The 15806-nt window shown below is 37.7% G+C and overlaps 1 protein-coding gene across 20 annotated transcripts in view; it reads right to left on the bottom strand.

Moving 5' to 3' along the window:
- Positions 1–914: 914 nt before the first annotated feature.
- The window catches only part of LOC129750843 (protein lap4-like), a 128287-nt gene continuing 113395 nt past the window's right edge, over positions 915–15806 (bottom strand). For 18 of the 20 annotated variants that reach the window (XM_055746017.1, XM_055745974.1, XM_055745993.1 and 15 more), the window contains 6 exons: positions 13740–13986; positions 10604–10966; positions 10025–10226; positions 9578–9823; positions 2142–2768; positions 915–2066 (listed from right to left, as the gene is read on the bottom strand). In XM_055746017.1, coding sequence (XP_055601992.1) covers positions 1611–2066; positions 2142–2768; positions 9578–9823; positions 10025–10226; positions 10604–10966; positions 13740–13986 — 2141 coding nt within the window. In that variant the 3' untranslated portion in view covers positions 915–1610. Of the gene's footprint in view, positions 2067–2141; positions 2769–9536; positions 9824–10024; positions 10227–10603; positions 10967–13739; positions 13987–15806 lie in introns of those variants that run through there. The other 2 variants (XM_055746050.1, XM_055746089.1) reach the window with 2 other exon arrangements.

The raw sequence follows: 15806 nt of genomic DNA, 5'->3' as shown, positions 1-15806 counted from the left end.
TTAAACAATCCGAACTTATCTGTCTTTTTTTTCAATTACTGAATCGAAGACGATTAGGTTATTAAGTTTGCTAAATTCCTTTTCAAAAAAATTAAAATACCCGACTTCTAAAATGAAAAAAAAAACATTTTTTTCAAACAACCTTTGCTTTTCTAAGTTCCTTCGTTAAACCAGTCACCATGATTAACTTATGAGAAGTTTTAAACCATTAACACGTTCGTCGCCATGGGACCCATAAACGGGTGACGGCTTTCTTACTCAAGATAACCGCTCAGTTTCGCCACACATTGGAAATCTGGAGCTCTCTAGCTTTACTTTCGCGCTCCGAGATTTTTTTTTTAGGCGACGAACGTGTTTGTTAACTCGAAATTGAGTTCATTTATTGTCTAGCCGAATTTTCTTAACGTTAATCTGGGGCGGGATTATGGAACTCGAAACAATCGAGTTTCGTTCGATTCGACCAACTTTGGGATTACCGATCTCGATTCGAATGGAACGTTTCGCGATGATCTACTACTCGATTTACTCGAAATCAAGTTCTTTAAAATTTAGAACTCAAACGAGATTCGTAATACTGATTCTAGTTCGATTCGAGTTCAACTCGAAACGGGTAACTCGAATCGAATAGGATTCATAATTTCACCCCTGGTTCGTTCATACGCCTTTGTGTAAGCATATAAAAATTAAAAATTCACTCAAAACCAAAAGCAAAATCTTTTAGGTATGCAAACGAAATTTCGCTAGCATTGCACATAATTATTCAGTAGTATTAAGGTAGGTAGGGCTGTTTAGAGATTGAACAACGATGAAGCCTTAGGTTAGGCTAATAAATGACCTAACCGGTAGACTTTTATGTCGTCACGTCGCGTACTGAAAAAAATTAATTGTGATATCAGATTAAAAACGCACATCAATTTATTTTTGCATTTTATTTGCGTTTATTATCTCAGATCGATTCGACCGGTTATTGTTTTTTTAAATATTCCATCATATCGTATATTAAATTTACTGAGGCGTCAGAAGAAATTTCTTCTATCTCGGATTCACTGCTAATCTTCTCTCTTACGATAGAAAAAAAACGATCCGTTTATGTGATAGTACTTATCGATTTTCATTAGTGGGGGGATTTCCTATTTCAAGCTGCTCAACTAAAATCTAAATGATTATTTCTGGGACTGTTTGAAATAATAACGAGATATATATTTATAGTTACGTTCTTGTTTATCATTTAGAGTAAAATAATATATTTAAATAAATATACCTATGTAATCTTTCAGTTCGTCGACTGGTCAACAAATAAACTAAGCAAATTTCAATCATTATTGCCCAAGTTGCAGGTGTTATTTATTGTCTGATTCAATCAATTGACGAAGCTGTTTTTATTCTTTATAAGTAGTAGAACGGAGAATCATAAAGTAAAATATTTAAAAGGAATTACTTGAATGGAATAGTTGCATTAACTTTAAAAATACTATTGTGTTAGAATCGAATGAAACAAAACGCTGGAACACTCAAAAACTTCTGAGCGGTTCCGTTTTGAGTACTTCTTCGATTTTGTTTGTTTGTGATCTCGGACGGATGTCGGTTCATTTCACTGAATTCAAAAGTATTTACTTCTTCTTTTTGCCCTTTCGTTTTTTTCGTTTAGATCCACCATTGGGACCAGTAGCAATCGGAATACCACTGGGCTTTTCCTCGGCGCTACCTTTTCTCGATACCATTACCTCTTCCTCGTCCTCCTCTTCCTCATCGTCACAAAACACCGATTTTAACTTTTCATCGTTCAACGATTTCTTTTGCAACTTTGTCATTTTTTCCAGCTCTTCTTCGAAAACGCGTGCGTTCGGGTTCTGTATGACCTCACAGTCGTCCTCCCCGATGTCATCCACATCGTCGAAATCCTCTTCCGGATGTTGCTGCTGGTGCTGGTGTTGATATTCTTGCGCCAACTCACTCTGATGTGTGTAGAAATCATTTATCAGTCGTTCGCGAACCATAAACACGGTTCCGATTGCACCTGTTTTCTCCTCGTAGTGACGGAACTCTTCATCCTCCTCTGCTTGTTCCTGAAAAAGAGGAAAAGTTTACAAATGAATATTTTTGTGAAAACTAAGTAGGTTTTTGAAAAGCTGGAAACAAACCTGTCGATAGCGTTCCTCATCGTCCACCTCCTCTTCTCCATCCTGCTGCTCAGCCAGTTCTTCTTCCGTAAGGCTTTTGCTCAGGTTCAGTCTCACCTTCTCGTTCTGCTTTAATTCTCGCAGCACGTTCTTCATCTTATCGTTGATGGACTCATACTTTGCCCCCTCCTCGTCGTAGGTCGCCCCAAAGACACCAGCAGTGGTAGATGGCGTCGAAAGCGAATCCATCTCACCACCGGCAGCGAAATCGTCAGCATAACGACCAACGATGATGTCGTTGATTTGACCGCCACCATTGCCACCGCCCATCAAGGTAGGATTCACAACTTCAACGATCGTTTGCAGCGGGTTGTTGAGCGACTCTTGGGCCTCCTCGTCTTCGTATCGATGGAGGTATCGCTGGTGATGATCTTCCTCCGCTGCCTCATCGGCAGCATCCACATAGTCGACGTTGTCATCCTCTAGGGAGACATCGGCCGCCTCAGTCGAGTCATCGTCCACAGGATCGTTCCGACATTCCGCCGGCGAATGTTGCTGCTGTTGTTGGTTCTGATTTTTCTGCTCACTACTTCCGGAAGAGGGCTCTTCCAGCTCGAGCATGATTATCTTTTCGCGCATCGTTTCGACCTGTTGTGAGTTGTGAAGATTGAAAAAAAAGACATTAGTTCATTTTATCATCATGGTTCGAAAAATAATAATAAGTACATGCGCACTATCGACTACAAAACATTATGAGAAAATATTCCAAAAGTTTAATGAAATTGTGCATTTTGCCAAATATAAGCCAAGTGTATTAGTAGTAATAACATAGAAGGTGATTGTCATTATGCTTTGTTTCGAAAAACATTCTAAAATATTTAATAAATTGATTGCTTTTCAATTTATATTTTTTTAATAATAACTAAATGAAGTCACCAGTAACTTAAAGTTGATAAGTAATAAAACACCTAAAATATGCCTCCACTTCCACTAGTGGCTAAGAATCGAATGACCCATTTATTCTTTCGAATAGATAGAGCGATCAACGCTCTCTCTAATATTGTATATAATCTTCGGATACAATTCAGTTCGCATAATTCGTTTTATATAAAAAAGTAGGATACTACAGTTCTTCACCTTTTAAGAAAATTCGTACATGAATTGATGTTACAATATCTAATCGTGAATGTAAAACATGCTATTACTGTAAACTTCATTCGAGGGCATAAAATGCCTTTTGGTAGCACGACGCGCTTCCACATGTTAGTCCAAAAGTCTACGTTTTCGAGATCGAGTAAGAATCGGACTTCTCCCGCTAATCATTTGTTTATCCAACGACGCAGCATCGAGTCCCACTGATCCGTCTGGAAACCCAAGGAACTCCTCCTCGTTATCTACAGAGTCTCTCCTACGTTTGCTTGTGCTATTCCGAGACACGAACACTTTGGAACGACCCACAGGAAGATGCGCCATTTTGAGTTGATGTTTGTGGGCCGTGAGGACGTGACTTCCAATGGATATCTGAAAGACATTTTTCGAAAATCTTTTAAGAAATTTTGCATCAAGCCATTTAGGGATGTCATGCTGGTTATTATTTTTATAAAAAAGTCTATCCCCTACCACTAGCTTGTCAAAATGATCTGGGGAATCCACCTTCTCATAATTGTTGTTATAAGATTTTTCAGAACTATACTTCAAATGTTGTTTGTAAGTTTTAGTTGGATTAATCAAATCCAAAAGCATTTTCGGTTTGAAAGAGAGAACTTTATCTGAAGGAAACAATCCTTCAGTTCCCGTACAACTATTTCTATAGTTTATTAAAAATAAATTCAAACGATCGTCAATATCTAAAACTTTTGTTTCATTGTCAAGTAAAAACTTTCTTAAAACATCCTTAATAACCCTAACCAAACGCTCTGCCTGACCATTACTACTTGGGTTATAAGGTGGACTTTTGAGGACCTTTATTCCTTGCCTTTCAAGAAATTGAATAAACTCCCGAGAGTTGAAAGGTGGCCCACCATCCGTAACTATAACATCAGGCAACCCAAAACGAGCAAACATACTGGTAAATTTTTTTATAACATTTTTAGCAGTCGTACTGGTACGCATAAGCTCAACCTCAAGCCATTTTGTATGACTATCAACCATAATAAGAAAAATGCTGCTATTAAAGTGGAAAAAGTCCGCGTGTACCCTGCTAAAAGGACGTGTGGTTGGCACCCAACCATTTTTTTCTTTAGGTTTTGGCACAATCTGCATTTTAGCACAAATTTCACAACGTTTTACGTATTCTTCAATGTCAGAGCTCATCCTGGACCAATAAACAGTTCTCCTAGCCAGTTGCTTCATTCTTACAATACCGCAATGATTTATGTGCAGCATTTTCATAACTTGCTTTTGAGAAGATTCGGGAATCAAAACTCTTTCGTTCAATAATAGAACACCATCCATAATCTCCAATTTATCTTTTTGAGCAAACAAATCTTTGAATCTTGAATCTACCTTTCCCGGCCATCCATTGATTACGTATTGACAAACTTTTCCCAAGAAATGGTCGATTTTCGTTTCCTTCGAAATGGTCGTAAAATCCAGAGGAAATTCATTTGAAAAGTTCAGGCTGTTGATTTTATCACCATCCAAATGGCTGGGAACAGTTTGCTGCAAAGGGAAACGGCTACAGAAATCCGCATTAGCCATTTTAGAGGCAGGTCTGTATTCAATAACGAAATCATAAATAGAGAGCTCCATTACATATCTCTGGAGTCTTGTCACACAAATGGTATTTTTTCCTTCTTTCCCAAATATGCCTAAAAGTGGTTTGTGATCTGTAAAAACTTTGAAAGTTTGTCCAAACAGGAACTTATGAAATTTTTTTATAGTACATACCAGGGCTAAAGCCTCTAAATGCAGTATGGGATATTTTTTTTGGGCGGCATTCAGAGAAAAGGATGTGAAACAAATTGGTTTTTCGATACCTTGCTCAATTTGTACCAGAACACCACCAAGTCCATATGATGAAGCATCTGTAACTACAACCAAAGGCTTCTTAGGGTCATAGTAAGTTAAAATATTTGCTTTAAGTAAATTGTTTTTGCTATGTTTAAAGGCCGAATCACATTCAGAGGACCATTTGAAATGAACATTTTTTTTAAGAGTTCGTATAGAGGTCTGAGGTTAACCGACATCCTTGGAACGAACTTGTTGTAATAATTGATAAGCCCAAGAAAAGCCTTCAATTCTGTAACATTTTCAGGAATTTTTGCTTCTGCAATAGTTGAAAGCTTCTCAGGGGATGGTAAAAGACCTTCACTTGTGATCAAATGACCCAAATACTGTAAAGAAGAAACAAAAAATTTACATTTTTTAAAATTAACCCGTACATTTACTTTCTCGAGCCTTTCCAAAACTTGAATAAGTTTATTACGGCATTCGTCAAAATTTGCACCTGCTATAAGCAGATCGTCTAGATAGCAACATACATGATCAAGACCTTTTAAAATTTGGTCCATCGTTTGTTGGAATAAAGCTGCCGAACTGGAAGCCCCCTGTGGCAACCGGTTGTAAGTATAAAGTCCTTTCAAAGTATTTATAACTACAAATTTCTTTGAACGATTAGTAAGTTCAAGTTGCGTGTAAGCTCCTGCCAAATCCAAACAACAAAAAACCTTACAACCAGCCAGAGACGCAAAGATGTCTTGAGCAAGTGGAAGAGGATAGGTATTAGGAATTAGTATTTTGTTCAAGGATACCTTGCAGTCTATTACCATTCTTATATCATTGTCCTTCTTGAGAACCGCTATTACCGGAGAGGCCCACTCGCTTGCCTTAACTGGTGATATTACGCCTTGGCTCTCCAACATGTCCAAATGGGTTATGAACTGGTCTCTTATTTTGAAAGGAACCTCATACGCCCGTTTGAAAATTGGATGGTCACTTTTAAATGTAAGATCCGCTTTATACCCTGTAATAGGTTCAGAAAAGTTCTGCGTAAAAACTTCAGCAAATCTAGTTTTTATATTACTTATAGTGTTTTCCAAATTGCTGTCCGCTTTCAAAGCCATGATCGTTTTGCAAGGGATAAAATTAGCTCTCCAATCAGGAAAGAATAGCTCCAACCAGTCTCGTCCAAGTAAGGGAGTAAAGTCAATGTCACTTTCCAAAATTATAAGCTTTAACTTGTATACTAAATTATTCAATCTAGCATCAACAAAAATTTCGCCAAATATCGATAGTTTAGCACCGTTGACTACTACAAGTTTCTTTAATGATTTAGTAACCGACAAGTATTTCAATTTTTTTAAATATACAGCCATGCTTATAACTGAAGCCGCCGAACCTGTATCCACTTCCATCAACAATTTTTTTCCTTCAACGATCACCTCAACCATACAAGGCGCATTATTATTTTTTCTCGAAATCATCATACAACCGATATCAGATTCATCAGAAGACTGTTCCAACCTCATCCTGTTGAACTTGTCGAAAGGCACAGAATCCGTCGTTTTGTCTTCCTCAACGAATTTCACCGATTTTGTTTTATTTAAAAGATAACAATTTTTTCTAATATGCCCTCTACGCTTGCAATAGTTGCATTTGGCATTGTTATGGTTATTCCATTCCGGTTTATCGCGATTGAAATCATAATTATTCCGTTCCCTGTTATTGTCACGGTCCCGACTCCTGCTCCGAGTCCTTGAACGATACCCGGAATTATGCTCACGACCCTCAACACGACGATCAAAATCATCACGCCGGCCCAAACGATGCCTTATGGACAGAATGTTAGCAGATGCTAAACCGCTATTCTCGCTTATTAATTTAGCTCGCTGACCAGCAAGCTCGCTATTAACAATCATACGTTCAACTGTTTCCAAGCTTATATCATCCTCCATCAATATTTTGTACTGCAGTTCTTTTTCACGCATACCAAAAACCAATCTGTCGCGAATAGCTTCGTCCTTAAATTCCTTGAAATTACAATTTTCAGCCAAGAGCTTTACTGCTAAAATAAAGTTTTCTCCCAACTCATCGACTCCTTGATCTCTTTTACTAAATTTGTACCTATTCATCAGTGCAGGCTCTGTCTTATCGAAACGCGCTTTTAGTTTCTTAATGATTTCATCATAAGCCAAAGTTTCTACTTCTTGTTTCGGAAAGAGCAGCTTAATTTCGTCAAAGACTTCATCGCCACTTAGCGAAATAAACCAGGATTGCTTAGTCTCAGTAGAAACTTTGTTAAGCTTACACAAAATTTCGAATCGCTCAACGTAATTTGAAAATGGTCTTCCGGGATGATAATGATCAAGTGACCCAATCATGCCTGGTACAGACATGGTTATAATGTCAGTTTCTATGAAACAAAATCAAAAGAAGGAAAATAAAATAATAAAGATTCTACTCACTGTTAACCAGCACAAACCTATCCGCCCACAGCAGAACAAGCAGCAACAGCAAGAATCAGTAGCAGTCAGCCACCAACAGCAGCAATCAGCATCAACAACCAGCACCCAGCAGTAGCAACTAGCACTCAGCACCAGCAACTAGCAACCAGCAAGAGCAACCAGCATAAGAATCAATCAGCAACAGCAGTAACACAACTTTCCAGCGCCACAGCAAAACAACCTCCAGTACCGGGATCTGCTTCCAGAAATATTTCTGCCCAATCTGATGATATTTGTCCTAACTTAATATTGCAGCCAAACGTTTTAAAATGCAAATTGAACCAATTGCAAACTGCGCCAACAAAATTGACTGGTTGATGATCTTTTCGCCAAAACTTGGAACGAACGATGCTTGTCCTCACTACTCGCTAACGGATGGAAAAATGTGCTCACTTCGAACGACAGCGATGAGTAGCTCACCGATCAGTGTGCGTCTCTATAGTAATAATGGAACGTATTCAAACGAATAGAACCTTTAGAAATGCTGTGGAATAAAAGAAAATGGTGTGTAAAAGAATAATGTCGGTAACCACGAGGCAATATGTTCACAATTATTTCAATATATCCTCGAAACCGAAACCATCAAAACTATCTCGCAACGCAAGATTAATCGAATAATACCTTAAACAGCTTCCAACCCTTGTGATACAGGTTTGCCAAAACACACTTCTTTGCTTACAACAATACCTACTTAGGCCCACGCTGGAATCTCAACGAACCTTCCGTTTGAGCACTTACTTTTCCTCGTCGCCACTAAAATATTTAATAAATTGATTGCTTTTCAATTTATATTTTTTTAATAATAACTAAATGAAGTCACCAGTAACTTAAAGTTGATAAGTAATAAAACACCTAAAATATGCCTCCACTTCCACTAGTGGCTAAGAATCGAATGACCCATTTATTCTTTCGAATAGATAGAGCGATCAACGCTCTCTCTAATATTGTATATAATCTTCGGATACAATTCAGTTCGCATAATTCGTTTTATATAAAAAAGTAGGATACTACACATTCCAAACTAAAAACTTTTGAATTTAACTTAGACGGCGAAACTTAAATTTGATGCAGTTTCTGAAAAAATGAAGAATAGCGCGAATCCCCAAAGCAATGAAGGATTTAAAAAACAATAGCTTTGAATGTTAGCTTCTAGTATACAGCAGACTTTACAACGCAGTTGAGTTAACATTCGATTGGATGTCTCATTCACGATCGTTTTTTTTTGTCATTTTTGTAATTTTTGCCCTTTTGTCAACATTGACATTGTCATCATTCTATTTTTATTTAATTTTTCGTCAAGTCTGTTTTCTTAGAAATTTTCGTCACATTTGTAAATTCTGTCATTTTGAGATGTTTTTAACTTTCCATTACTTTTTAAGTTTTGTCCATTTTTGCCATTTTATTTTGTATTTGCCAATCGTGCCAATTTTGTCATTTTTTTAATTTTTTGTCATTTGTGGGATTTTTATAATATTTGTCATTTTTTGTCATTTCTGTCTTTTCTTCATTATTCTTGTAACTGTTGTAAATTTTGTGATTTTCATCGTATAATTTCAACCATTTTTGTACAAAATGTTTTTTTTTTGCGTTTTCGTCAGTTTTGCCAAGTTTTTTTGGAAAACCGCAAACATTAAATCGAGAGTATACATTCAGGCGCTTGATCTTTTTCTCTTCTCTCTTATTGCCAAGTCTTGTGGTTTTTAACTGTTATTACTGCGCTTGATTACCACAATACAAAAATCATTCTGACGATGGATTTCTCGACTCGGAAATGTGAACAACGAAGTAAGCATGAGCAAAACCAAAACGAACAAAGGTAAACGATCCAAGTGCATCTTAAAAGCTTGCGGTGTAAGGCTGACTAGAATTTAGGTGCAGTGAACGGTGCAGAAACGAGTGATCCCAAAGATCTTGGAAAAAAACCATTCTCATGCCCAATCGATAAAACAACAACAGTTTCCCCTGCACCAACCACCGGGTTGCCGCCGGAATGGGTACTTCAATGCCGCCCACCTCCGTCTCGATGACCTTCTCGACGTACTCGACCGTGCGAACGCCTCCGCCGGGTAGCTCTTCGGTGCGCTGGTGGACCACTTTCTCGTCCAATACGGTTTCCGTCTCCCGGACAACCACCTCCTGACCTGTGGGTTTGGACTTCACTGCTATACGGGGAAATCGGATCACCGGTTTGGGAGCTATCGGTGGATAAAACTCCCCACCCGTGGTACTGCTACTAACTTGGGTTAGTGACGACGACGACTGATGGTTTGTTTTGGTTATTATACGAGGACAACAGTTTGAATTTTTATTCACAGCAAAATGACGGATTATCGACGGGTTAGGGGGAATATTAGCATTTTTTCACATGGAAAGGAAATTAGCGATAAGTTATAGGTAAGATTTTTTAAACGGCAAACACGTTGAACGAATAATTTATTTTTACTACGGTTTGCTACTAACCTGTTCATCGCTGCTACTAACCGGACAGGTGTCGTAATCCGTTCGCAAATGTAGAACCGTGGGACTGCCCTGCGCCCCGGCGGTAACACTGTCATCGTGCATCGTAACGGCATTCATCGTTTGAATCATGATCTGCGCCTGCAGGGCATCGTTCTCGAGCGACTTCAGGCGAGCCTGTCGCCAGGCGGCACGCTTTTGCGCTCTGAAAGTGTGTAGAAGTTATTGTTAGACAAATTTGTACTTGAAGGATTTCAAGTGCTACTCTTGAAGAGAAACTGAAAATGATTGGTTTACTACTAACAACTATTATGAGATGTGAACTAGAAATACTTTCATTTTAGAAACGCTGTTGCATACGCAAAGGCGTTTATCTTTCTTTAGAAAGGTATCGAATGGGTACCTTTTTTTTAAATTCTCATACATACGTACACTCAGGCAAATTCTCGTCATAAATTTCATAAGATAGGTCTTATAAACCGCTTTTTTGAGTCCGAACTAGGTAGTTCTTATTAAAAATATGTATGATTCCAAGAATGTGGTCGTCAACTAGGTACTTATTTCTCAAAATGAATAACTCACCTCAAAGCTCGAATCTCCGACGGGCTAAGCTTGGTCTCGTCGTACTCCGGCGGCAACATATTGCTGGCCCTGGCTCGCTTCTCCGCATTGGCCGTCCGAATGGGGATGCGACTATTGTTTCCACCGCTGCCTCCGTTGTCCTGCCTGTGGTTATTGTTGTTGCTGGGCGTCCGATAAGGACCCGTCGGGGTCATCATCTGGCTCCCGGAACTACTGAAGCTGCTGTTGTTGTTGGTGCTGTAGCTGATGCCATCGTACGATTCTTCGTGAATCATTCCCAGCAGAGTTCCCGTTTGCGAGTGGTGGTGTTGATGTTGATGGTGATGTTGTTGATTCATTGTTGTGTCGGTCGAATTGTTAATGCTGTTTTGCCAACAACAATGTCGTTCACGTTTTGTTTTTAGATAAAGTCGTTTGTTGTTTGTGTGTAATGGTTGTGAGTTTAGGTGTTGTTTTCATGATGTTGTTGGTTGATTGATTCAAAGATTTCATTATGACCAGTTCAAAGAATAGACATGTAAGGAGAGCAAACGAATAATTGTGGACGAAACGAATGAACAAAGAAAAACAGGATTTGACCATCAAACTTTCAAACATATAACCTATATCTGAGTAGTAAAGACGAAGAATAGTTTAAAGCAGAAGATATGAAATAAAACGAAAACAAAATCCACAAACCGGTTTCAACTTTTAACTATTTTATTACTGTGCAAAGTTTTTGGTGAGGTGAAGAAAGAAAGTTTTCATTCAATACTTTCTGAGCCCTAAGCCATTAGGAAGTAAATTATGAAGGGTGATAGAGAAATCATAAGCAACCCAATGTGAGAGATAGGTATAGCGTAAAAATAGTTACCTATATGGTATTAAATAAAAGAGCTTCCACGTATATTTACAAAAAAAGATGTTTTTTATTTCGTTTTCCGCATTTTAAAGGATAAAAAATAACATATACAAAAGAGGAAAGTGTTTTACCACCAATGTAGATGGAGTTAAGGAAATGATTTAGTCAATTGAGTTAACTATACAACTAGAACTTGGCCGGTTCTTATCTAATGTAAATGTTAACATTAACTTTAACCTCTAGGTTTGCGCTAGTTGCAAAATTGATTGACTATTCGATCAACGGAACTTTCAATGAAAAATTTTAGGGAGAGATGGCATGGTTAGTTTTTATTATTGAAAAACTATTTTGGTAGTACACAATTCGGAAAATGGAACCTGAATATTTCTCTGATTAAAGACATTAAAAAAAATAAAAAGAGTCTACTGTATCTTGCTTCGAGACAGCCGGCCTATTTCAACAAGTCATGGGATGTGACTCGCCAAATTCTGACCTCTCATACCTGTTTGAGGCAAGAAATTTCAGGTCAAATTAGTTCCCGAAATTTCACTCGAAAACATTTCTCTTGGCTGAAGCACTAACCAAAAGGGGAAATTTGACGAGTCACATCACGTGACTTGCAGTTGAAGACTCATCTTATTTCGGAAAAAACATTAACTTTCCCATAACTTGTCGGATGCAACTGACCGCACTCGTTCAAGAAAAAGAACAAAAACATATAACAAAAGAAAAGTGGAAATCCCTCAATAAATTTAAAAGAACTTAAACCTAGACAATAAATGGAATAACACTTAAAAAGGAAAAGGAAATAGATAGTAAAGAAACAAATAAGTATGTGAACAATTCTAATTAAGATAAGTAATACTTTTGTGTGTTGGTTTTTGCTTGGTGTTTTTCGGTTTAATTTTGATGCACGGCACCACATTTTCGTTTGTTTTTCTTTTCTTTTTCAAAAAAGCATTCAAATTGAACCCGTAAATGGTAGCTCACACTGGAGATGGAAGTACTAGATTGACATTTTTCCGTGGAATTGACTAAGATTGAGAGCGATTAACAAGCTGATAAAATGTATTGAGTTTGTTCCTAGCTAGATAAAGACTTTTATTGAACTGTTTTGCATACTACACTTTCGATTGGTGATTAAACTTTAAAAACGTCATATTTTAGTCAGAGGTTTAAAAATCGTTCAACTTTTGCTAATAAATAAATTAAAACATGATCGCGCTTGATTGTCGTTCATGCTCGCTATTGTTCCTTTGATCTAGTACTTTCTAATATCTGATATGTTCTCATGCTTTACATTTATCAAAATCTGATCCTTGTTTACTTTCTAGCCGTTCTATCTGTCACACTAACGGTAACCTGTCGGCGCTGTGCAACTTTCTATGTCAGATACGTTTACACAATTGGCTTAAAAATAGACTCAACTTCTAAGTACTGCTTCGATTTCTTCAAGCGTTACCCTAGGGAAAAATGCAGGTGAAAAAATGTTGATGTAATTTTCGGTTTTTTAAGACGCGATAATCGGGTTTAAAAACACTACACTCGATACGGCAATAGTTTCCGGAAACAAAACGTATACAAACAACAGCATTCCGAACATCGGGTCCTCGATCTTTTGACTACGTACTATTAAAGTAGGGGAATCATGCTAGACTTTTTGTCAGATATTTTTCGATACAAATCTTTGTTATGCTTTGCGAAACATGCTCAACGATTGATTGCGTTTTTCTTACTATGGATCGGAAGCAAGTTATGTACATAGCACATTTCCATTGCTTGTCTTTCAATTTATGTCAAGTTGTAAATCTACGGAGGTTTGGCACCGTTCAAATATTACATAACAATCTTCAGATTGTGTACAGAAGAGAGTAGAGGCTTAGAGAGGTTACAGCTAAATATCTACATCACTACTACAGGCTATATACACTACAGGAAGAGATGATTCATGTGTTACGGTATTACGGGTACGGAATTCACTCGCAGAGCAACAGTAGTAGTGGGTGGTAAGTGTGGTTATTAGGTAGGATGTGTTACAATTCGCTAGGACCTATTATAAAAAGGAGCAATTATGAGAAAGAAAATCAAATGGAAACAGATATCAAGAACAGCTCGTACATAAAACAAATCAAAGAGAATTCTAAAAACTTGTCACATTACGGACTATTAAAATAAGAATAAGATAGAGAGAAGCACTCATACATATACTTAAAAGCGTAACAGTTGTCAAAACTACGGAAACATTCCAAAAAAAGATAAAGAACATAGCGCAGAAATCTCTCTTGGGGGTCTCACCTCATGTCGTTGTCGTTTTCGTCTGATTTGCCGCCGTATCGTTCCCGGATGTAGGCGTCTTCGTCACCGGAATCGTGATCGTGACGGCGGTGGTAGTCATCATCGTCGTCACCCTCCTCATCGCCTTCTTCCTCCTGGTCGTACGCACGTTCTTGGATCTTCCGCCGACCCAGGGTAGCAATTTTGCGTTCTTCCTCCTGTTTCAGCTTTTCCACCTCATCTTGCGATAGAAACGAGAACACTTTTTCTGAAATGAAACAGGCAAATTGATAACTAATAACATTTGGCCATTCGTAAATTTCTGGGTCTGGGGTCTAAAAAGTTTCGTTTTGGTCCAAAATCTATCCGTGAATTTTTTTTTTTTGCAGAATGGTGAATAGGGGTATGTTTCTTGGCATTGAAAAAAAACAAACAATCAAGCTCACATTACTGTTCAGGCAGTGTTTGCAATGAAGTCATGGCAAATTGAGTTGTTTATTATCAATAAATTGATAAGTGTGGCAGAACATCTCTGGAGCCACCGTTGGCAAGGGACCTAATCGCTTTTAGTGATAGGTTTTAATGAAGGAAGAATTGATGTTTGGGATAGGGTTGGTTCGAAAAGCAGAGTCAAAAGTCCTGTTACTGTCGTTGTATAGCGGTTCAAGACTTTTAATCACTTCCTCTAGGGTCTATTTTCGAAACCCATTCGGAGGTCAATCGCAAGTTGTAGCTTTTTATGAGTTATTGTGGTGAAAAAGAAAAATGTGTAACACGAAGATGTCGTCGACGTACATTTTTTTAGGTTGTCAATAATAGACGATGGAAGCGCTGCAGTATTCGGTTGATGGTTTTCCATTAATGTAAGTGGGATGCAGCAAAAATTTCACCCAACTTTTGATAGGTCTTACGGGTTTTTCTTAAGGAGAGAAAGAATATCTTTTTGATTCCCTTGCACATAGTTTGAAAAAGCGTGTAAATAGCTACCGAAGACAGAACTAGCGCGATAACATATCCTTGGGAAATCATCCTCGAAAAAGGCATAAATAATATACTTAAAAGAGCAAAAATATACCAGTTTGAAGATGTTAAGAGCCTTAACAAAAAAAAGTTGTTTTAGCTCGTATCATCTGACAATCTTCGAAACATTCATTTTGAATTATATCTAGAATCATGTCTAGAGTTATGCGTAGAACAACTCATCAAAGTGAACGAGATTAGAATTAAAGAAATTGACTAAATGAAATTAAAAATGAACTCCTAAGGTTTTATTTTGAAAATATATCGGTTTCTTGGACCACCCAAATGAAAAGGTGCATCCGACCACCTACATTCTACTTAATTATTACGTAAGAACAATTAAGCTCATTTGAGCGAGCTTCATAGCTCTTTATTTCCATAGCTCCGCTTACAAAGCAATTGACGAAGCTCCTATCGTTTTTGTCTCCGGAGCTTCGTATTGCTAAGCTCTTATTTGGAAGAAACCTTAGCTCTTTTTTTGCCTCGTGAGCCCGTTAGCTCATGCCTCCAGAGGAGCTTGAGCTTGTTGGCTCAACCGATTCAAATTCGTTGAGCTTGTTTTCACTGCTGCTGTTCGAGCCAACGCCTGCTTTTTTGTGCACAAGTGAAGTAACTAAAAAAAGGGCTTGTCGCATGGATCTTTAAAATAAATGTTGGACGGTTTTAGTAACTAGTAAAAGTTACCAGCACTAGTAACTATGAAATAGTAAAATTTACTATTTTTCGGGAAAAATGCCAAAAGAAAGGGCTTTTTGCGAGGATTATTAAAATCAATGTTAGAGAGTTCTAGTTACTAGTTAAAGTTACCAGCACTAGTAACTATGAAATAGTAAAATTTACTATTTTTCGGGAAAAATGCCAAATGAAAGGGCTTTTTGCGAGGATTATTAAAATCAATGTTAGAGAGTTCTAGTTACTAGTTAAAGTTACCAGCACTAGTAACTATGAAATAGTAAAATTTACTATTTTTCGGGAAAAATGCCAAATGAAAGGGCTTTTTGCGAGGATTATTAAAATCAATGTTAGAGAGTTCTAGTTACTAGTTAAAGTTACCAGCACTAGTAACTA

This window comes from Uranotaenia lowii, chromosome 1 (assembly GCF_029784155.1).
Source record: "Uranotaenia lowii strain MFRU-FL chromosome 1, ASM2978415v1, whole genome shotgun sequence".
In the NCBI taxonomy this organism is placed as follows: Eukaryota; Metazoa; Arthropoda; class Insecta; order Diptera; family Culicidae; genus Uranotaenia; species Uranotaenia lowii.
This window is presented reverse-complemented; position numbering and strand designations above follow the sequence as displayed.